This window comes from Parus major, chromosome 2 (genome assembly GCF_001522545.3).
Source record: "Parus major isolate Abel chromosome 2, Parus_major1.1, whole genome shotgun sequence".
Taxonomy (NCBI): Eukaryota; Metazoa; Chordata; class Aves; order Passeriformes; family Paridae; genus Parus; species Parus major.
This window is the reverse complement of record NC_031769.1, coordinates 135,127,629-135,152,120: the sequence shown is the minus strand read 5'-3', so window position 1 is coordinate 135,152,120 and position 24,492 is coordinate 135,127,629. Positions and strand designations below refer to the sequence as shown.

The following is a 24,492-nucleotide window of genomic DNA, read 5'->3' as shown; positions in this document are numbered from 1 at the left end:
ATTTTTAGCATTGGTATTTGTTGTACTGTGTGTTTCTTTCTAATGCACTTACTTATTTGCTTTGTTTTTTAAATGCCAAAATGTGTATTATTTTTGGTCTGGATCCTGGATCAATATGAACATTGTTAATACCTTTCCAGAAAATGAAATTTCATGAATATGTAGTAGAAAGAAAGAAAAGTGGTTAGAGTGGAGAGTGAGGGATTTTGAAAGATTAAGGTGACAAGATGGGTAGTAATAAGGAGATTGAACGTGAAGAGATTCTGTTGAATAATTATGACTTGTATGATACATACCCTGGTTGGAATCTAGACTGTGCTAGTTGGATTGAATAGTCAGACAGGACAAATCTGTTTTCCAGGATGAACAGGCTGAATTCAATAGGAGAGGTGCTCCATTTATCTAATCATCTTCATGGCCGTTCTCTGGACCTTCTGTAACAGGTCTATGCTCTTCCTCTACTGGGGTCCCCAGATTTGGATGCAGCACTCCAGATGGGATCTCACAAAGGTCGAGTAGAGAGGCAAAATCCCTTTCCTAGCCCTGATGCCCACACTGCTTTTGATGCAGCCCTGGATACAATTGGCCTTCAGGGCTGCAAACTGCACATTGCTGGGTCATGTCCAGCACCTCATCCACCAGCACCCCCAGGTCCTTGTCAGGGCTGCTCTAAATCCATTCATCTTCCAGGCTGTATTGGTCCCAGCGGTTGCCCTGAGCCAGGTACAGCACCTTGACCTTGGCCTTGTGAAATGTAATGAGGTTCTCATAGCCCATTTCTCAGGCTTGTCCATGTCTCTGTGAATGGTATCCCATCCCTCTGACATGTCAACCGCAGCACTTGGCTTCTAGTAATCTTCAAACTGGCTGAGGGTGCACTCAATGCTTCAGTTTATATCATTGATGATGATGCTAAATAATACTGATCCCAATATGGAACCCAAGGGAAACCACTTTTCCATCATGTCTGTCAGAACACTTAACTGTTCAGAACATTACTCTCTGGACACAACTCTAAGCAATTTGTCATCCATTGAACAGTTCACCCACAGAATCTATTTCTCTTCACTTTAGACAGAAGGACATTGTGAGGGATCATGCCCAAGGCTTTGCAGAAGTCCAGATAGATGACATATATGGCCCTTTGTTGATTGATGTAATTGGTCCATCCTAGAAGGCCACTTGGTTGATTAGAGAGGACTTGCCCTTGGTGAAGCTGCACTACTGTTATCAATCACCTCTCTGTCCTCCATGTGCCTTAGCACAGCTTTTAGGAGGATTCTGTTCCATGGTTTTCCCGGGCACAGAGGTGATGCTGACAAGTTGGTCATCCCCAGGATCCTCCTTTCTATCCTCTTTAAACATAGGTAAAATATTTCCGCTCTTCCAGTCATCTGGGATTTTGCCTGGCTGCCATGACTTTTCAAGTATCATGGACAGTGGCTTGACAACTATATCAGCAAATTCTCTCAGGATTCTAGGGCGCAGCTCATCAGGTCCCATAGACCTATGTATGTTCAGGTGGTCATGAACCTGAATTTCTCTTACAGTGTAAATGAGTTTGGTCTTCCAGACCCTGTCTTGAAGCCCATCCGCTCGAGAAGTGAAGGAAGAGGATTTGCCAGTGAAGACTGAGGCAAAAGAAGTTTGGAAATAAAATTATAAGATATGTTGATCATTACTATTGACAGTAATATCAGCAAGCTCTTATGCTCTAATTTAGTCAGTATACTAAGAACGTTCCATAGTCCTTAGGTCCATACTTAGAATGCCTTAAAAAGCACACCTTAGTGCTTTTTAACTTAAATACTAGACAAAGAGTAAAGGACAGAACAGAAAACTGGCTGCTGTATAAATCAACCTTCACCTTGACTCCAGTGTTGCTCTGGCCTCTCTGCATTTCCAAAGAATATAGCAAAGTTGAAGAAAGTTCAGAGTAAGCAAAGATAACAAACATATGGGTAAGTTTCTGATTGAAAAGTGATTCATCTACGTAGGACCCTGAAACTTGGAAAATTGATATATCTCTGGGAGGAGGGGCGATACACAAACCATAAAATGATGAATCACAGGGTATCAAAAATATTTATTAGATCTCTTTTGGATGTCAGAATTGAGGCACATGCTTCATAGTGACTTACACAAAATTGCCAGAAAGTTATCAGTGGAATAGGGCACCAGGTCTTTTGAGCCCTGATCCAGGGCATCTGTAAGCTGGTAACACTTACCATTTCATTTTTCACAAAGCTGGCAGAATTGCTTAGACAATGCTGGTTTAATTCATAGTACTGCCTTAGTACACTATGATATAAAAAAGTATTTGTGAAGAGAATCCTTGACTTGAAGGACATATATTCAAATTAAATCAGGCTGGCTCAAATTGAAAAGGGAAGAGGTCTATTGACTTAGTGAAAGTAAAACAAATTGCTGCTCTTTCTATTTTTCTTCACCTGAGACTACTTTTCCTTCTCAGTTAACAGTAAACTTGAGATTAAAAACCATACCTTTTAATTCCTAATATATATATATATGTCTAGTATATTAGTGTAACAGGAAGATAATGTACACAGCTTTTTAATTGGAGATGTAAGAAGAAAGGATTATTCACTTGTATACAGCATCATGTTGGGTACTTTGTCTTTTTATGAAAGATATATAAGGCTTACATATTTAAATAATATTTTTCCCTAGAATGTTCTCAAACCCATAATTTAAACAAATTAGTGATAAAAATATTATAGTTCTGAAAGAAATCTCAATTATAATAATTCTGTTTGTTGAAGCCATTTGAGCACATTCTTTTGACAGTTAGAGCAAACCAGTCAGTAGTACTTAAGCCAAGAATCATTCAAATTCCCAATGACCTAGTGGAAAATTATGAATATTAACCAAACTTAAAGAAATTAACGGAATCATAGAATGGATATCATAGAATCATGGAATCATAGAATGGTTTGGGTTGGAAGGGACCTTAATGTTCATCTTGTTTCAAATCCCTGACATGGGCAGGGGCAACTTTCACCTGGCCAGGTTGCTCAGAGCCTCATCCAGCTTGCCTTGGTAATGCTGGAAGGGACCACAGTGGAGTCATCTGGCCCAACTCCCTGCACAAGCAAGATCCTTCTAGAGCACATTGCAGAGGATTGTGTCCAGGTGTTTCTTGAATATCATACATTCATCCTTATACTGCTTGTGGAAGCTATCACCGTCATTTTTGTGTGTGTAATTAATATTTAATTATCCCATGGTCTTTGTACAGAGGGGAAATGGCTCTTTTTGTACTAAACTTAATACCATTTTTTTCTGGAATTAATGTGGGTTTTTGTTCTGGTGTTTTTTGGGTTTTTTTGTTTGTTTGTTTGTTTGTTTGTTTATCATTGGGGTTTTTTATTCATTATTTCCTGGGGGAACAAAATTACTTCTCAAAAGTCTTGTTCACTGCTGTCCAGCAACTTCTTTCATGTGAAAGAAGTTGCTTTGGAATGGTGTGGTGTCTCTCAGAAACTCTTGCCTCTGTAGAGATGGTCATACCATTTAATTTAGGTAAATATCAAGCAATGACTGTGAAACTGCTGACAGTTCTGAAAGTGGCCAAATTCTAAGATTCCTTTCAACTTCAACCATTCTGATGAAGTCTGAGATGTTCAGACACAGTGAGTAACCAGATGTCTCAAAATTTGACATTTTAAGTCCTATCAGTCAAGATGTTTAAGAAGTATACAAAAACTGCTGCCATTTCTGAAAAATCACAGAATTTTAAGGCTGGAAGGGGCTTCTGGAGATCATCCAGTCCAACCCTCCTGCCAAAGCAGGGTCACTTAGAGCAGGTTACACAGGTGCATGTCCAGGTGGGTTTTGCATGTCTCCAGAGGGGGAAACTCCACAACCTCCTTGGGCAGCCTCTCCCAGTGCTCTTCTACCCTCCACTTAAACTTCTTCCTCATATTGATGTGAAACTTCTCGTATCTAAGTTTATGGCCATTGGCCCTTGTGTTGTCACTGGGCACCACTGAAAAGAATCTGTCACCATCTTGACACTTGCCTTTGAGATGTTTATATATATGATGAGATTCCCTGTCAATCTTCTCTAAACTAAACAGTTCCAGCTCCTGCAATCTCTTCTCATAAGAGAAATGCTCCAGACCACTCATCATCTTTTTTGACCTCTACTGCACCCTCTTCAAGTAGCTCTTTGTAAAATAATGAGGAGCCCAGAACTGGTCACAACACTCCAGATGTTGCTGCACTAGGGCCAAGTAGAGGGGGAGGACCACCTCTCTCGAATTGCTGATCACACTCATCCTGTTCAATGGCAGCACAGCCTTCAAGTGTATCAGTCACTCCCCCCAGTTTCATATCATCAGCAAACTTGTTGAGGGTACATTCAATCCCTTCATCCAGGTCATTGAAAAACAAATTGAGTAATCTTGGACTGGGAATCATTGATTCCCAATTATTAATATCAATTATTATTATTGATCCTTGAGAATCATCACTAAGTACAGGCCTCCAACTGGGTTCTACTCTGCTGATCACTACCCTCTGAGCTCTGTCATTCAGCCTGCTCTTGATCCATCTCACTGCCCATTCATCTAAGACACATTTCCTGAGTTTACCTGCTAGGATGTTATGTAAGATAATGTCAAATTACCATGTTTTTAGATGTGCCAGTATATTTTTCCTGTAGAAGTTGTCTTCGTGATTATTTCTCTGTGCACAATAAAAGTGAGGAAAGACACTTGCAGTAACCAATCTTTTATGGATATGAGGAACAATTTTGGCTATTGAACAAGAACACTATCATTTTTATCATTGTATTGGGGTGCAATATTGCCTGAAATGCTCACTAAGGCAATGCATATGTGATTCTTAAAATGATTTTGAAATTTTAGTGTGTAAGCATTTACCTTAGGACATCTTGAAAGTGATGTCTAATGGATCACTGGGGTCCTCTCAGAGGGAAGATTTTCCTCAGGCAAAGCTCTTGTTTTACACTGGATGCCACTTCATAGCTTAAAAGTTCACTTACTGCCCACTTGATGCTGACAGCACACAATGTTCTGCAGGAATAGCTTTATCTCTGTAAACGCTAAGTGGATTTTGAATCAGTTTTTATACTGAAGAAACCTTTTTCCTTGCCAGAGAATTATTTTCATCTCACTTAGGACCTGACCTTTCTTTAAAAGTATTATTTTTTAGTCTGTCCTAACCTTTTAGGTAAAACCAAAACATAAAAGACAGTAGTTTAATTTATAAATCATTCAACTTTGCTTTTCTTTATAATTAAGATTTATTCTGCTTAGAGATTAACTTTATTTATTCTAAGTGAGAAATAAGGTGAAAATAACACTTCTTGTTAAATTATTGTAAATAATTTAACAAGAAGTTAAATTTATTGTATTGCTTTGTTCATAGTCATTATATTTTTCACAGTGAATAAGAGACAAGCACTGGCCAACAGCTCCCTGAAGGCTGGCTCAGGGATCAGGGTTCATTAAATCAGATCAGATTGAGGTCAGCAGTGTAGGGCTTCTCAGCGGTGTTGGTCCCCCTGCCCCAACCAGGGAGCAGGTGCATCTGGTAGTTTGGGGTGCATCTGGAGGCTGACCAAACCCTGGGCACTTGGCATCATCATGGAAAAGAGGACAGGCCAAGGCCAGGCAGGGACATTAACCCCATGGCTAGGTAGAGCAGGAATAGGGGAAGAGGAGGACAAGCACTTCTTTGGCATCACTTGGGCAGGGACTCATGGCTTCAGCCATGGGGCCCTGGACCCATAGGCATGGGTGGGAAGAAGCCCCAGGAAGTCCAGTCATGTTTAGGCCCATTAGAGCCCTCAGTCCTGACAGTCATTGGAGAGTGCTTCAGTGCTATAGAGTACATAGAAAAGTAGTGTATGTTTGGTATACAAAACTTCAGACCAAAAGTTAGTTGGGTTATAATGAACTTATGTAATAAGTTATGTTATAATAACCTATGTTAACCAGAGAATCTCATTATAGCCAAAGGGAACACAACTTATAGTTATTCTAATTAATGTTTTAATGATCTGATAGTCTGAATTATCAAATATAGAAAAGCATGAATGATAAAAAAACACTTATAAAAGTTAAGAACTGCCTTTCTACTCTCCCCTGTATTTCTTTTGTCTTATTTTTACCCTTTTCTCTGTGCCCCTGGGTGGGGATTACAATGAATTGAGAGCATCCAAGGATCTGTTAGGAGGAGTTTGACACTCCTGGACATGAAGAAGTGAGCTTCCTCTTCAGTCTTGGAGTTCAATTTTTCATTTTTTGTATAATTTCTTAACATAGTCTGCTTCTTTCTCATTGTTCTTTACTACAATCTGAAAGTTTACACATCTCCAAGTTGAGCAAGTTTACACATCCCTCATGTTGCTTGCTATGCCAGACCTATGTAACTTTATCAGATCATTATTGCATGCAGTACTATCAGAGCACGACATTCCTGAAATGCCGTCAGCTCAAGAAATATTCACTTGGTACCTGTGAATTATCAAAAATAGTGAAAACAAACTCAGGCCAAGGCAAGCCTACATTATTTACAACATAAATTCTGTGGCCTTTTATTACTAATGGCAAAACTGTACTTACTGCAGTGTCTCTTAATTTTGTGTGACGTAGGTTATGTAAACAATGAAAAAAGTATGCTTAGGTATTAAGATTTGTATTGAAGATACCTTTTCTGCAACCTTGTCTTTACCATTTGCCAAATGGATGAAAAAACTTTCTAAGAACTTTACATCATTTCTAATAAGTACTAATCTGTTTAAAAGCATAATAATTAAAAAAAAATTAAATATATTAGCTATTAAAATAAGCTTCACTGTTGTGAAGATTACTATATTGGATAGTTTATTATCTTAAATTAGTTTAGCAATCTTTAGTAATTAGTCAAATAGCTTCATCACACATAATACTGAATTTAGAATAGAAAATTTTGGCATTTAGCTTAGGATAAATATTAGGCACTCAAGACCAATGGGACAAAGAGTTTTTCTGTTAAGAGTAAATGTAAGAGATTCTTTCTGGGTTTAAGATACATTATTTTCCCACATATCTGAACGTCATTGAATATATTAAAAAAGGTGTGTTAAAGTCATATCAATATATAGTTCGAGCTTTAGCAAGTATTGCTCTGAAACTGTATATTTGATTTACAAATGGCACTTTGCTTGCTTATAACACTGAACAGATATTAGACAACTAAGATTAATATTAAAAGGAAAGTGAGAATTTAATTTTGTTATAAGAAATGAGAGCACTACAATATGATAGCATATCCACAGTGACACAAGAAACAGAATTAGGATTTAGAACTTTAAATTTTAATATTTTTTTGTGATACGATTGCTGTATACATTTTAATGTACATAGTCCGTATAGTAATTTTTCTTTCAGATTTTCTTATTTGATGTTATCATATCCTTAAAAAAAGGGAAATAACATTCTTGGACTATGATTCACAAAATCAAATTTGAATAAAAATAAATATGCAAGATAATATTCACAAGGCTTTTTACCTGACAATTACAATAAAGCTACTATTTTTAAGGCCAGTAGCTGTGAATACTTTCCATTCCCAACATTATATTGTTCATTTCATTGATTCCTATAATATTATTGAAAGTCTTGAAGAAATTTTAAGTTGTATTGTTTGGGGTTTTTTGGTATGATTATGTTTGATCATGCAGATCTATGTTACATTGATGCATTTCTCTTTTGAAAAGAAAGCAAAGTATGATTATATGAAAATAATTATTTTGTATTTCAAACCTGCTTTTTCATTTATTAACATTCATTTGTGTTTAGCTTTTGCTTTTTTCTTTTTCTTAAAAGTAACAGGCCTTTCAAAAAGTGCTTTCTCACTTTAAGTAAATCAACTGAAAGAATATTATACATAGGTGGGCATATGTTGGTCATTTTCTTATTTTTTTCTATTAAACAAACATATATTGCTGCAATAAAATCTATTATTTGGACAGATTGATATGTTAAAAAATTAGTAGCTCTCTGTTTATCCTGATTTTTGTAGAAAGGACAGAAATCATGTTAGAGATATTTGGCATTTTGTCTGAATTTTCAGATTTCCAAATGTAATCAGTTTGATAACATTAAGATGCATAAATTTACCATATTTTCAGTAACTACTTAAAAAATGTAAAATGATCTTAAATTCACTGAGAGAGGGGTATGGAAGATCATCAAGACATGCATTTGTATATACTGAAGTATGACTTACCTCCTGCATCACTGAAAATTTCTGGTTGATGCTTAATTGTCACATTCAGACTGTTTTGGTATATGTCTTACTGTAGCAATTGATTGAATTTACAAATTTACATAAAAAACAGAGAAAAAGAGACAAAAGAGATAACAATAAGGAGGTTGAAAAAAGAGCAGAAAAAAGGCAAGCATAAGAATAACCCTAAGAGAATGCAGGAATGGAAAAAAGTAAATTCTGGTACCAAATGGAAATGAAAATTAAATTCTGAGCCAAATCTCACAAATGTGAACAACATGAAAACAAAAGGAACCAAAAGGACTTTTTTAAACATCTGGCTAGACAGCTTTTGGAGTTTTTGCAATTTATGTAAGTCCAGGAATCACTGCCTGTTTGGACTAAAGTCTAGAAATTTGTTTTGAAACCTATCTTCTTCATTCATGTATTTCTTTACAACCAAAGTTTTACTGTATTTCTTTAAAACCACAGTTCTATTTCTGAAAGCTGGGAGCTGAAAATAGATTTTATCAGAGGAATATTTTACAGCAGCCATTAATAATGTTTTTATGTTCTAAAATCTATTTTTTTTCTATCTGTTTCCTTTATTTTCTATTACAATTTGATCCTAAGAACAGGTATAGATAATAGACATTTATGAAGAATAAGTGATTTTTAAAAATAATATGTCTTGAATGACATATGTTAAAAGAGTCAAATAAGCTGTTAAATTGACACAAACATGTAAATTCCTTTCATAGACCCAGAATATATTCTTCTAATTAGGTTTCTAACTTTATTGGAAATTTTTTGCAAGCATCAGATATTTAATGACAGAGAACATCAAAGAGAACAGTTAATTAAGATAAGAAAAAAAGCATCATCTTAATAGGGTGCATGGGTCACTCCAAAATTAGTTAAGTACAGGAAGGTTTTAGGTAAGGAAGCTAAATAAGCTTTGACTAAAAGTTCTTGGACATCTGAAAGAAGAATAAAGATGGAATATAGTTATTAATATTTTTAAAAATTCTATTTATAATTGTAACTCTTTTTTTTAAATGAGATATGTTTTCTTTTTATTTTTTATTTTTTTCCTATGACTGTTTATACTTCTTTATAAATTATCCATTGCAAAATGATAGACTGGCCTCTTGTTAATAAGATACACAGGAAAAGTCCCAGGCTGACCTCATGTCGGTCTCCTCTTTAACACCTTCCTGTAGTCTGGGTCCCATTTAGGGTCATCTGCCTCAAGGTCATCAGTCTTACTTGGGAAGGCTGTGGCTGGATCATATGTGTCACAAGAACTAATAAACTCCTATACCTTTATTCATCCTGAATAAATAAGATGGTAAATATTCTGATTTGCTTTCACATTTTGAACTCAATATGGTTTTAGGAATTAATCAGCAAAATGAATTCTAATGAATTAGAATAGCTGTTGGACGGTAGCCTTATATCCCATTTGGTCTTATGAACAATTTGCATGTTTTTATCTGTTCTTCAACCACTGAAGTTAAAAATACATTTAAAAAGTAGTCACAAATAGGCAAGACTTTCTACCTAGAGTATAGTAACAAGTGGAGCACTACAAGTGTCTGTTCTTGTACAAGTTCTTTCCAACGTGTTTATCAATGAGCTTCAATCAATGACAGAGAGCAGCCTCATTGGATTTGCAGATGACACCAAAATGTCAGTCATTTTAGTCAAGGACCACTGGTCAATATAGCCGAGGACAGGGTTGCCATGGGGATACAGACAAGCTGGAAAATGAGCCAACAGGAATCCTATGAGACTCAACAAGGGTTAGTGTAAAGTCCTGTAGCTGGGTAGGGAGAACCCCTGGCAACAGGAGTGTCTGATAGCAAGCAGCTCTGCTGAATAGACCCTGAGCCTCCTGAGCTATCTTAAAAGAGTGTGGTCAGTAGATTAAAAAGGAAAGATTTTTGTCCTTGTCTCAACATTTCTGTGACCATAGCTGAAATAGTGCCTCAAGATTTGGGCTTCATGACAGGGAAGATGAGTTTTTCACTGTAGCAAGTTCAGTAGAAGTTCTCCAGGATGGCTGGGTGCTGGAGCACTTACCCTGTGAGGGAAGGCTGAGCAACCTGAGCTTTTTCAACCTGGAGAAGAGGGGACAATTTACAGGAAATCTTTACAAGGTCAGAGTCCTCTAAAGGAAAAATAAAAAGATCATTTTCAACAAGTGTTTTCACTCTGTTTGATACAATTTTCTGCCTTATTTTTGTTTCTGGTGAATGCTTCTCAGAGTGGGCAAAGGTATTTATTATCTCCCTGGATTATTCCCTCAGGAATTACTTATAAAAAGTTAGTCCATTTGATTAATTGTTAATTGAACTTCCACTATGAGTTTATCTGGGGTAAATTTTCTTTGGTATCATGTTTACATCAGGAACCCTGTGTATACTTGTAGCATATTGCATATGCAAAGTATGTGCATCTAGCACAGATTCATAATCTATTTTTGGAGCTTTGTTTCAGGCAAATGTCAAAGGCTTTTGCCTCTTTTCTTTACTAAAAATGATCCTGGAATCAAGAACAACTTCCACTTCTACATAAATAGAAAGACTTATGGGTCTCCCATATGTTTGCATTATCCTAAGTTTTAACAGTTGCAACACTTTTGAGTGGTGTCTTGTTAAGACTAGTTTTCTGAACTGAATTTCTCTGTAGATCATCAGCTTGATCTTTTTTCACTTCTACATAGCTACAAGCTTTTAAGTGCAAATACTCCTTCAAATCTTTCCTTGTGTAAGCAGGCTAATTTGACATGTGAAACGTCCTCAGTTTTACTGACTTTCATCTGTTCTCCTTCCACAGAGACTTGCTTAGAGAAATACTGGTCCAGTCTAGTAGGTCTCAGATTGTTTTAGTGTGGGTTGGTCAGGTTCTCTTTTTTTGTGAACCCATGCCCTAAACAGCAATTATACTTTCTTAACCCCATCTCATATGGGGTTAAGAAATCCCTCATATGATTTATCCTGGCAGTTCCTCAAGCTTTACATCTTAGTGGCTGATTGTGAATTCAAAGTGATGCTCTGAGTCTGAGTTGACCTCTTTTGACTGCAAAATTTTGGTTTAAGCTTTTCCCAAAAGCAGAGATCGTTCTTTTCTTCCTTTTTGTGCCATTTATCATTAGAAGTTCTTCTCTTCTATTCTTTATTTATTCTTTTTTTAACTAGAGTATTAAAGTAAAATAATATAGGAGTATTTCTTTATCACATAGAACAATACAATTTTTAAAATAATATCTCTGACAAACTGAAAAGTCAGATGTGATTGCAGAAGACTGAAGTGGAGAGTATGTTAAAATACCCATGCAACAAAGGTGTTTCAATTGGTCTAAAACTGTTCATAAAATAAAGACATAAAAATTCTTACTTTTGCAGATTACAAATAATATTTATGGAAACATTGATGGATTTATTCTGTGCGGTAGCAGATACTTACAAAATTGTTTATACATAACATTAATTTTCTCTCAAAATCCTCCATGTAGATGAAGCCAAATTGTTTAACTTTACTGATCTTCTGTATGAGTTCAATGTAAATGGATGTAGAAGTCTAACAGCTTAGGTGCTCTGTTTGAAAATTGTCTCTGTATCAAAACAGTACTTTTCAGTATGCAAGGATTCTAGCTTAAAGTAAGTTTAATTTTTCTTGCTTTTTTTCTTTTGAGATGAACTTTCTTTTAAGTTGTTCTCATTTAAAGTGTTGTGCCTATTGAAATAAATAGGAGAGACCATGCCGTTTGATGGAGATTTTGAATATAATTTTGCTTTGACCTTGATATTGGAAGCAGGTGAATGCCTGTTCTTGTACATTTGCATGCATGATAAAGATATGTTCACATAGATTTTGTTTTAATAACAGTGGTTATGTAACATACATTAAGTTTTCTTTGTTTTAAACAACATTTTTCTGTTCCAAAATATCTCTTGGCCATGCATTTGTATTTTCTGTGTTTTAAACTTGATACCAATCTGTCAAAGTATTTATTGTATACTGAATCATGAGTAGTCTAGACCTTTGATATTATGCATATTGTGATAATTTTCTTCTTTTATTATGAAATAAAGAATAAAACATGTCTAGATCTATTTTAGTTACTTATCCCATCATAGAACAGCAAGTAGTTTTTGGTTTGGTTTCTGACACATAAACCTGGAGTCTTACAAGGTGCTTCTAAGGTTTTTTAGTTTGGCAGGGGAAACCACCACTATGAGTTAGAAGTTCTGTACTACACAACAGATGTTACAACATTAAATGTCAGATAGCAAAAATAATATGTACCCACATCAGCTTTATTTGTTGTCCTTATAAAGCTAACATATTCTCTTATCTTAGTATTTTTAATAGTATGATAAAATAAATCATTTTCTGCAGCAAACTAAAAAGACTTATTAGCAAGGTTGAGCATTTTTCACGTGAGGATCTCTTCCATTATTTTATACAAAACATTTGAGAATTCTGTCAAGAGCTCTGATATACCTTGTGCCTTAAATATACTATATAATGCTTAATTCCTCTGTGAGTCTTATTTACATTTTCTAGTGGACAGATTTTTCTAAAAGTGTGAAAATTCTTGTTGTTTTCCATCCTGACATCACCCATTACATTTAAAAGACAAGTCTCAAAGTACGAGAGGAAAGCTCAGAACCAAAAAGTGTGTAATAATACTGTTTGAGTCACTGTTCAAGGGCCCCTAATCATTTTGATGGAATAAAAAAGCCATATTTTAAAGATACTAGTAAAACATAGTAAAACTAAAGCATAGTTCATGCTACATCAGCTTTGTTTATGCTATTTTTTTATGGTGAATTTTGTTATTCATTTGAAAGTCATTTATTTGTTCCAGTCAAGATGAAGTTTCTACTGTATTAAGATGTTCTAAATGCTCACAGGTGAGAGACTTGGCTTCCAAACATTTGAAACCAAATATGGGGGATGGGGAAATTTTAATAAAATATTGAAAAATTGCTATATATTTTAAATACTAGACAACTTAAAAATTCTAATAATGCTTTCACAATCAGGGCATGGACAATTTTTTATCAAACATTTTGTGTGTGAGGTTTTTTAGCAAAATAATCTGATCTATCACAGAGAGCAAAAAGAGAATTACATATGAAGCCTTTTTACATTCTTAAGTATAAATAATAATGCTGACAAGTTTTGTTACAATTTGTACCTTTTATTATTCATCTACACTTGGCCTCATTTCAAGTCTACATGGGCTTTTAGAGCCCTGTCAAGCTTTGATGAAAAGAATGAGCATATCTGGCAGCCTTATTAGCAGCTGGAGTATGGCAGCTTTTTCTGCTACTTAGGTTACTATATAATGCTGCCATTTCACTCCTCAGTAGGATGGTTACCAGTTTTCTAAGAATGGGGGCCCTAGCCATGCTGATTTCAGGACTGAATATGCAGGGGTGGAAATTATGTGTTGTCATTATGACTGGTAAAAAAGTTCAAGTTTTGAGGACATTTAAAACTTAACATGTATTATCACTACTATTACAGAATGTTCACTAGTATTAAAAAATGTTCTGATTGCTTCATTTTTAAAATAAAGCCTATTAACTTTCCTCTTTTCATGTCAGTTGTCTTTACTGTGTTAAACAGAGGGAAATTTAATCTCTTAGATTGATCGAGAAAACACAATTCAAAAGAAAAAGTTAGCATCCAGTACTACTGTGTGTCCCACAGGTTCTTCTACTTTCATCAAAACTGCCTCCACTGGTGAGTTAGAGGAGCATATTGCAGCCACTACTGGTGCCATTACTGTTGCTAGCACATCTGCTGATGTTGCTGTATCCAGTGCAGTGACCACCTGTAGACAATCCACTGAAGAGCAACGAGTACAAGCTATGAATGTAAGAAAATCAGTTCTGGAGTCGGCCACTTACAAGGATACACTCTCTCTTCATCAAGCAAATTTACAAAGCACAAGAAGACGACCAAGAAATGCTGAACAGATAGAAAGAACTAAAGAACTTGCAGTTGTTACTCATAGAGGTATTGGATATTATTTTACTTGTGCCCATGTAGTTTTTAAAAAAAAATATTTTGTATAAATTAAAAATGAAAGTTCAGGTATCCAAATAGGAAATGCAATTGAACCAAATGGGAAAGGGATTAAATCTGTCTAGATCTGAGTTCTAGTAGGGCAGTCAAATGGAAAAATGAAATTAGTACTAATATTGCTTTGGTTATTTAAATTGATTTGATTTATAAAAAGACAAAATATACATATAAGGAATTTTCTTTTGATTTGACTTTATAGCTTGCATCATTATATTTCACAATAAAGCCTGGTGTAAGAGACATCAGATGAAAGTTTAGAGAATTGAGATTAGAATATTAATCTATTCTGCATATGTGATTTGATATAATTAACCATAGCATTAAAAATGTACTTTATAAATAGCTGCTGTTCTAAATTAGTAGGTGATGCAGTTGTATTCATCTCCCATCTGTTTAAATCTTCAGTAAAATTTTGGTTTTAAAAATATCTGTACATATTCATTCTATCAAAAACAAAATCAATGATCAAAGCAACATTTAGAACACTAGGAAATTCAGCAAATATTAAAGTGTTAAAGCTAAAGATCTTATATTTTTCTATATTGAGATGATCTAATCTGCATGCTAAAGTATTAATAATGAACAACGTTTGGCATATAAAACTAGCATTGTTTACTGTGTTAAAAAGTAAATGTCTGCATCTGAAACCTGAAGCTGACAAAAATCAATGCTGGAATGTCTTCATTTAACCAGCAGAGTTTCAGAAAAAAATTGTATGTGGTGTGTTTTGAAGCACACATAATTTCAGGAAAAGATCAGCTTAATTTTGCAGGCTAATTTTGTTGAATACCATTTATTTTACATTTTGAATTTTTATTATGTGCTTCATGTTAATCAATTGTACATAAAAAAAATATATTTATATCAATTTATACTTAAATTTATTGATGAGAAGCACCTTTTATAGCCCAAGCAATTTGTAGAAGTCTCATTATGTGATTGATACTTTGTAAAGACAGTTTTATTTGGAATCTGTTGTCTTACTGAATAGTCACCTAGTATAAGTTATTGTAGCTTCATTTACTAACACCTGAAACAGGACAGCTGCAGTTCTTCAGAATTTTAAAATATATAATTAAATAGAATAAATGAAAAACAAACACTGTCTTTGGTTTGCATATAAAATAGAAATCATTAAATAGATGTTTGTGTTTAATTTGTATTAATTTTGGTGGAGATCTGAAGTATTTTCTGGTTAATAACTGATTAATATAAATTAATCAGCGGTTTGGTTTGTACTGGTTGTGTGGCTGTACACTCACTTCAGAATATCTTTGGTCAAGTTAGAAAAAAAATGCTTTTTTCATTTACAAGGGAGCATATGAGATGCTTTATTAATATCTTGTAATTTAAAGATATAAGAATGTACTACTTTGGCAGTGAAATATGGCAATAATTGTGATACATATATAGTTTTTCCCATTTCCTCTTTGGAATCATTACACTGAAGCAACCTCTCCACTGTGCTCAGTGTTCCTTTCTTCTCTGACCTATTCATTAATACAAGACACAGGTATGGCATGTACTTCTAAATTATTTTATTAAAATATAGTGCTAAACATTAGATTATATATAAAAAAAAAGGAGAATAATTTATACACCAAAATACTGCTAAAATAATGTTATGGTGCTTATTTTTTACATATTAAAATAGTACTACAGGTGCCAAAAGCTATGATAACCCACATACAAGTGAAATCACACTTGTATATACCTTAGTGGAGAAGAAAGGCCACATCTAGTTCTGTGTGCATTGTATTCCCTCATGCAACATTGGAAGTCCTGATTTTGCTAGCATTCATTATACAAAAACTTTAAATTTTTTACTGAGTCTTTTACCCACAGAACAGTATATATGTGCATGCTATTAAAGGGATATTTCTGTCCTGAGTAAAAATTTACCATTTTTACTCAGCAAACACCAATATTTGATAACAGCCATTAAAACATATCAAATGGCATTCACTAAATAACCTATAATTTTCTTCCATGAAATTTTCCCTACTAAAATGACACAGACATATTCTGAAGGAATTTTGGTGAATGTGGGATAGTTGTTAATTGACTTGAAGGAATTTTTTTATCATGGAGGAATGTTCCAGAGGTATTTCTGTAGAGTTGCCTGCAGGTTATTATTAAAGTATTTTATCCTCTCTTTGACAGTGTATTATGCACAGAAGTTTAAAAACTCTGCATATTAAATAACTGTGGAATTATATAAGACCTACTTAAGAATTTTATATTAATTCCTTTTAAAATTATTTCTCTATTTAATAGCTATTAGAAATGAGTTTGGACTTTGGAAATGTATTTTTTGCTGTTCTCTAGATTGTAATTTAAGAATTGCACCCACAAATTAGGCAAATTAATTCATAATTAAGAAGAAGAAATTTAATACACTAAATATTATTACTAAAACTTACTATATGTATGTGTGAATATTAAAAATTGTAAAAATGTATTGTACATATAGACCTAACTAGGCTTTTTTAAGAATATTGCTAGTAAGACCCAAATAGTGCAGTTTTATGATACATTAGCATAGATGCAAAATCATAACTTCAGAAAAAGACTAGTACTGTTGGCCTTCCATGGGATTGTTCTGTGAATAAGGTATTTCAGAATGAGTAGACAATAACAATGCTGTTTTCTTTTGTAAACATTTTTTTGAAGTTTATGCATGAATGAGATGTATAAAGAGAACTAGAGGTTTATATATACCCAAAATTAAACTGCTAGGTGGAAATTACTGTTCTGGACTATACTACCTTAATAATTTAAATTGCGTCAAAGCCTGACTGATTAATAACTTGTCTGAGCTTATTAGCTGGAAAAAGGAACCTTAGTTGCATTTGGTGAAGTACTTTCCTTAAAGGTAAGGAAGTACAAGTATTATTTTATAAGGCAGTAGTGAGATATTTTGAAGAATACTGTACATGATAATAGTTTCTTCATTGACAAGAATTCAGACCGAATCAGAGAAATAATGGTACTATAGTGGTGTTACATTTTCCCAATCTTCCCACCTTACAAAATAAAATATAAGACAAGATGAAAGTATAAATTTTGAAGTGAATGTCAGTATGTAGAGAACTTAAATAAGGACAAGTTAGTATATAATATGTAAATATTTTTATTAGGGAGATGAGCAAGAAGAGTTCTTGTTCTTGGAACAATGAAAGCTTGTAGAAGGAGGGAGTAGATGAAGAATGTGCAGCTTACTTTCAAGATGCACCTTAACAGGCTAATGAAAAATATATTTAGATAGGATAGCTGGTAGTGAAAACCAGCACCTTTCGGGTCCTTAGTTCTAATGAAACCAAATGGTAAATTCAGGAAAGTTTATCTCCTCATTTCAGAAGAAGGGAAAAAAGGAAATCCTCTTTCATTCAGTTAAGCCTAGGAACTTCAAACACTTAGATTTTAGTAGAAATTCTTTTTGATACTATAATCACAGTTTCTAGTATGATCTGTATTTTTCATATGTGAAAACAAGAAGATAATTAAACATGATAGAAACATGATATTTCCAAGTGGGTTTTTTTGGGGGTTGTTTGGTTGGGTTTTTTTTCCTGTCTAAATATTTAAGAATTGTTGGCTTCATCATGACTAAAAATAGAGGCTAATCTGATATTTTTTTTTTGTTTTCTACTATTTTTGTTTCGTACGGTGAATTCAGAGTTTAGTAATGCTATTAATCCTATTGAATTGTTCTACAGTTTATATCAGCTACATACTTTACTTATTAAGGCTTTAGAAGTTTTATTTGTGTTTATGCACACATCATGAGAGACATTTTAAAACTTTTTCTTCTGAGGGCTTATATAGCATACTTTTAGTGACTAAAGATATGTTAGGAGGCATATGGCTAAATATTAAAAGGCATTTGTACAGTGTGCATAATAATATGACTTAAATTTTGATCAGCCCTGAAGTGGTTAGGCAGTTGAGTATTGATTGTTGGTCTCTTCCAACTAGCCTATTGTTTCTATTCTATTCTATTCTATTCTATTCTATTCTATTCTATTCTATTCTATTCTATTCTATTCTATTCTATTCTATTCTATTCCATTCCATTCCATTCTCAATGTTCATTTTAATATGGAAATACACGTGCATAGTCGTTAAATGCCCCTGAGAAACAAATGAGTTCCAGGTGTAAACAATGAAAGACTTCTAGGGCAGTTCGTAAGTCATAAATTAAATTTCTAAAAAAGATAAACAGTCTCAAAAAAAGATACAGTAGTTGGAGGAAAAAAATAGCTTAGTAGACTCAGGATCAAATAGTGCCAGGAAGTCTTAAGGGATGACTCTAGTAATCATCTAGCAGTTCACAAGAATCTCAGTGCTTTCCTTAGGAAAATAATTTCAAGAGAACTCTGGATTCCAAAAAAATTTATGACTCCAAATTTCCCTTTTTAAAGACTAGAAATGTCACTAAGCATTTGCAAATTTTTAGCCACATATCCTCAGTTTGAGGAAATATATATGTTTTGATAATTTTATTTAACTATTTTTTTTAAAAAAAGTAATTCTATGGATATCTCTATTCTCTTTCTCTATATTTTCTATTACTTTTTTGTAAGTGTTTGTAATTTCTCTGTTCTTTCCCCTTTCCTCTGTAAGAAACTTGTCTTATGCTTTTTGATATCTGGCTTTATCTAGTATCTAACGGCAGGAAAAATATGAATCAGGGAGATAAAACCTTGCTGCTGGGTGTACCCTATTAAACCAGCATTTCTCTTTTTCCTCCTGTTTTATAGGAGAATTTATGCTGTAGAAGGCAAGAAGATTTTAAGGTTTTTGCAGGAAATTAAATCATATGCTAATGAAGCTTTTGAGAACAAGAGAATGTTAAGAGAAAATTATTTATCATGTATTTGGTTTGGTTTTTTTGGAAAGATTATGATAAAAGTGTATGCTAGATCATTACTTTGGAAACATAAAACTTCTAAGGATTTGTTAGAAAATATGTATTCATATATCCTATTTTTTGAGGTTTACTTAGAAGCAGGAAGAAGAAAGGAGGAGTAAAGATGGAAATGTTTTTTGAAGAGCTGTTAAATATTAAGTCTAGTAGGTAATCAGTGTGCATATCTCCTCAGGGTTTTTTGCTTCTTTGTTTTTGTTAATGAAATCCAGAACTACAAAGATAGGAGTCAGAAGAAAGTAAATATATTTGGCAGTAAGACTTCTAAGATCATTTCTATAGAAGAAGGTTTGTATATAAGTTTTCTTCTTAGAAAATTTTAAAAGTTTCAAGATATAAGCATAACACAAATGTAATTTAGCACTGAAACATTTAATCACTGAATTACATTTGTTTAATATATCATAATACTTTTCCAAATACTCAATATGTGCAATAAATCACATAGATATGTTCTGTTTGGTGGATGAACTCTATAATGGATGGTTTGTTAATGTCAAGATTTTTATTAGATAAAAAGTAATAATAATGTCCTAAACTTCTTGATATCTTCCCAGTTGGAAGAAGGAAAGGAGATAATATTTCATCCAATAGTCAAGTCTGGAGTGATTATAAGGAAGAAAGGGAAAAATCAGTCTTACTGATTTTAATAAATGAGTGTTTTTAATATTTTAATTGAATTATTGCCTTTTTATACTTCCCTGTCAATTTTCTTCTCAGAACTTGTTTTTCCTATTCATCTTTTTTGCAGTTGCAGCAGTTCTTAATTGTTTTTCATTACACTATCAATGTTTACTTCTATAATTGATTTTGTCTGATGTGTTTTGTCATTAGTTTCCCATTGTATTTCAGGTTTTCTTCTTTTGTTGGTATAAATTGTTGGTATAAATCAGATATATTTTAGTTAGAACATATATTTTAAAAAAGCACATAAATTATAATTTAATATTAAAATACACATATTAAATGTACCTCCTACCTTATAAATAATATTTTTTCAAATCAGAGAAATTTGATACACATGTAATATAGAATAAAGTAGAAAAACTGCAAATCTGATCATTTTAAATGAGGAATACAGTGCAAGAATTCAGCATAGTAATGAAGTAGTTGCAATAATTTGAAATATAAGTCTTCTATACAATTTGATTTTGCCAGCGTACTTTAGAGTTTAAAGAGGAGGGAGATGTGGGGAAATGAGTGGAGTGGATGGGTAGTAAATAAAAACTAAGATCATGTAAAAATTGAAATATTTATTAGCATGGAAAGTGGATGTTTCACCACTTTGCAGTCTGTTCCTCTTCTGTATGGCTCTTCATATTTAAGAAATTGTTAGCCTGTGCAGTTCATGCTGTACTAGAAAAACTGATGAAAATTTATGTTCTCTGATGCTGACTTTCAAGGTGCAGAAAGGCTCTAGGAGACAGTGCTACATTAGTTATTGTGATGGTTATAGTGAAGTTTTTTTGGGTAATCACTAGGTTTAGAGATTTTTTAGTGGTGATCTCTAAGACACCTGGATATTAAACACTTTCATTGTTAGAATTTGGAAATTCTGCATAATTAGTTGTATCACATGCTTAGTGAATATGATATAAATGGAAAAACAAGAAAGGTAACTGATCTTTATATGAGTAGTGAATAGTAAGTTCAATGCATTTAGGCAGTGGATGTACTTTTAGAGGAAATATGATGAATTAGACATATGCCAAACATGAAGTGGAAGTATCATGCATCATGTATTTGGCATATCTGCACATGTGCAGTCAATGCTGGAAGTCCAAAGTATACAATACTCTTGTTTCTATCACTAGAAATTGTTGTGAGTTGTTGTGAGCAAAATCTGCCATCATCACATATTGAAGATTTTAAATAATCAAGGAATTACTAGCTCTGCACAAGTCAAAATCAGTTATATACATTGAATACATTCAAAACAAGTTTTTTCCGCTACTTCAGAAAGCAGCTGAAAATTTAATTCCTCTTTATTTCTCGAATAGCTTGTTTTCCCATAGTATTATACTTTTGCATAGGTAATTTAAGTAGGGCTGTGTATACAATATACATCAATACAATATTTATCTTGATATAGTGGCTTTGATATTATCATATTGTTCTCCATGTCCATTAGCTGAGTGATAGTGAATATTAGAGTAAGTGCGGTTCCGGAGAAGGAAAGGACTTTCCATTGTTCTGTACAGTTACTTGAAGTAATGCAATCTGAGTAGTGGCTTTGCATAAAACAGTGGTGTTTTAGTCCTCAGCATTTTTAATATTGTTTATATTTGATTTGAAAATGTACAAAATATAGAAAAAACAAGCTAGATTCTTCTGTTACATAAATGCTGTTGCATAACCCAGACAAAGACGTGAATTTGTGGATTGACAGTGTTTTAAATAAATATCTTTCACATGGCTGTATATCCTGATGCTTCTGTACTGTAGAAGCAAATTTTCCTTCTTGATTTTTTTTTTCTCATTTGGCCCTCAGGGGACATTTTTTTCACTGAAACCAGAACTGTGTCAGCTAAACAATCTTCATTCAAAATGAATTTTATTTCTAGTGTGTGAGAGCTTTGCTGTATTTCTTTGATATCTGTGCTTAAAACTTCTTTACTTGAGACCCTTTTTTAATGCAGTGCCTATCCTGAAGTATAAAATGCTGGAATTGTTGGACTTAGTCCTCTCTTACAAATGTTTGTATGAAGCATGGCTGCATATATTGCATACATGCAAATATGAAATTTGCATAAACATACATAATTACACAGTCTTTTTATTAAAGAGAAAAAATGGACAATATTTTAGTCTTTATGTGTGCCTAAAATTTTGCCTGTAAGTGTTAGAATCTTCATCATCTTACATGAGAGACCATTTTGGTCAAAAACTTCAAGAAAATAATTCTGAACACATTTCACTTTAAATTGGCTATTTGAAAAGAGCACCTCTCTGGTGTGTCTATTGACTGAATATTAGTGCACACATCTGTAATACAAAAGTTCTTACCTAGACTTCAGTTATTACTTCATATCTTTCTCACCTTAATAAAACATGCATTTTTCCTTCATTAGAGAAAATATTGGGCCTTCTAACCTTAGAAAAAGTTACAGAGAAAGAGTGAGAGGGAGAGAAAGGTGCAGCTGTTCAGTCTCAAGAAGTGAAGGCTTTGTGGAGACTTTGGAGCACCTTCTATTACCTAAAGAGGACCTACAAGTGAGCTCAGAGGGACTTTTTGCATGGGCATGTAGTGATAGGACAAGGAGGGATGGCTTTAAAGTCAAGGAGGGTAGGTTTAGATTAGATATTAAGTTCTTTACCATGAGGGTGGTGAGGTACTTGAACAGGTACTTGGCAGTAGATGATCCTTAGGTCCCTTCCAACCCAAACTATTCTATAATGCTATGATAATAATTCAGTATTTGTATTAAAGTGACTTGAACTAGGTAAAAAGCATGAGTAGTGTTGAGCAGAAATCCCAAGATGGATGCACATATTATTTCCAGGGTTTTGACAGAATATTTGATTTGGTTTCAGAGTTCTGATGCTACTCTTTATACTTCATCCAGTCATGTGATCAGAAATAGATTAAGGTTTGTCAGAGATTTATTCATATAGGAGATGTGCACCACTGTTCCTTCTCCTCCAAAAATAAACAGTACAAATAAACAAACCCGCTGTCTTTATCTATAAATTGAAAATCAACCAACCTGGAAGCTGTATGTATTTAAAGTAGTATTAAAAAAATAAAAAATAAGCCTCTCCTTTCATTATGACACTAGAAAGATGGTTATGTCATAGAGGGTTTTATAAATTTAGATGATTCTTAGAATATACTTTTGTCTTATTACTGCCTTCCTTTTAAATTTGTACGTCTCCACAGGAGTATTCTACTTTGTTGGTCTAATTATTTTCTTCTCTCTTGGCTGTTCAAATATATGACAACATACTAATCTGACTATATTTAAATATTTGTACTATTGTTACATCTAAACACTTTTCTTAAAAGAAATAGACATATAAACTCATCTCATGAAAAAATAGATGTCTTAAGACGAGATTAATTAACTTCTTAAAGTGTCTGTTTTTCTTTGTGGATGGGCTTAGATGTGTTTTACTACACAATTTGCTGTCATGAATCCTCTGAGACATCTGAAAAGTGAAATCCACTTTCAGTACTTACTGTCATGTGTTTGACATGTAAAATAATCCTTATTTTACCAAGTATAAAATCATCTATTTATTGGGTAGGAGATTTTTTTTTTGATTGGTGATGGTGGGATTATTTTTGTGTATGTCCATGCATTTGCAGCCCAGCACAAAGTTTAGTGTTGGCATGTTTGCCATACAGATTCCTATAACTACATCTTCACAGTGTATTCAGAAACTACTGTTCAGTAAATAACATACAAACTCCAGCTAAGAATAAAATTCTTCTCTTGTAAAGGTGCTTAAGAGAACAAGAATTGTTCATCTTAAGAATTTCCTTCCTAGGGGTATTTAATAGTCTTGGAAAAGTGGAGCAAATGACTAAAAAAATCTTTGATTCCACTGTGGTCACCAAGACACTCTTTTAACTCTTTCCAGTTCCACCTTAGGTCTTGTGAACTCTTCTTGTCTACATAAACTAGGGATATGCCTTTTATGTGCTTCAGGATGAGTAGAAACAAATGGGAAAAAATCCTCAAAAAAAGGACAGTCAACCTTTAAGTGTGTTATTTTGATAACTTCTGAAAATAAAGGACAAATGTTCTCCATTGAGAACATTTAAATTCATTCCAGCACCTGAGATCATATATTCAAGACCACTCCCATCTTGCTTAGGTGCAGGAATTTTCTGATTCATGAGGAGTTATTTTAGATTGATCCTCAAAGAAAGCCAAAAGAGGGTTAAAGCTATAGTCCAACATTCCTATTTACATAGAAATAATGTTTTAGAAATCTCAGACAATGACAGGGGAGCATTACTGTTATTCCAGTATTGCTGTGCTGTATGAAGGTAGAGTTCTTTGGTCTATGGTTGCCACTGAGGATAGAACTGCTTATAGACTTCAAATAATTTGGAGATGGGGAGGGGCTTCTCCAATTTAGACTAAAAAACCCACCAAAATCTAGTATTTTGTGGTAACATATATGTTTCACTTCTACAAATAACGTATTTGCCAGAACCATTATCAATGTTTATATGTTACATTATAGTAACACACAAGTAAATT

The 24,492-nt window shown here is 33.6% G+C and overlaps 1 protein-coding gene across 3 annotated transcripts in view; it reads left to right on the top strand.

Annotated features, from left to right (window-relative positions):
- CSMD3 (CUB and Sushi multiple domains 3) overlaps positions 1-24,492 on the top strand; it is a 569,626-nt gene that overhangs the window by 219,207 nt on the left and 325,927 nt on the right. Inside the window, exon 7 of one of the 3 annotated variants that reach the window (XM_015619103.1) lies at positions 13,972-14,280. The exons of the other annotated variants lie outside the window; for them this stretch is intronic. Within the exon in view, the coding sequence (XP_015474589.1) occupies positions 13,972-14,280 (309 nt within the window). The remainder of the gene's footprint in view (positions 1-13,971; positions 14,281-24,492) is intronic. 3 annotated transcript variants of the gene reach the window in all.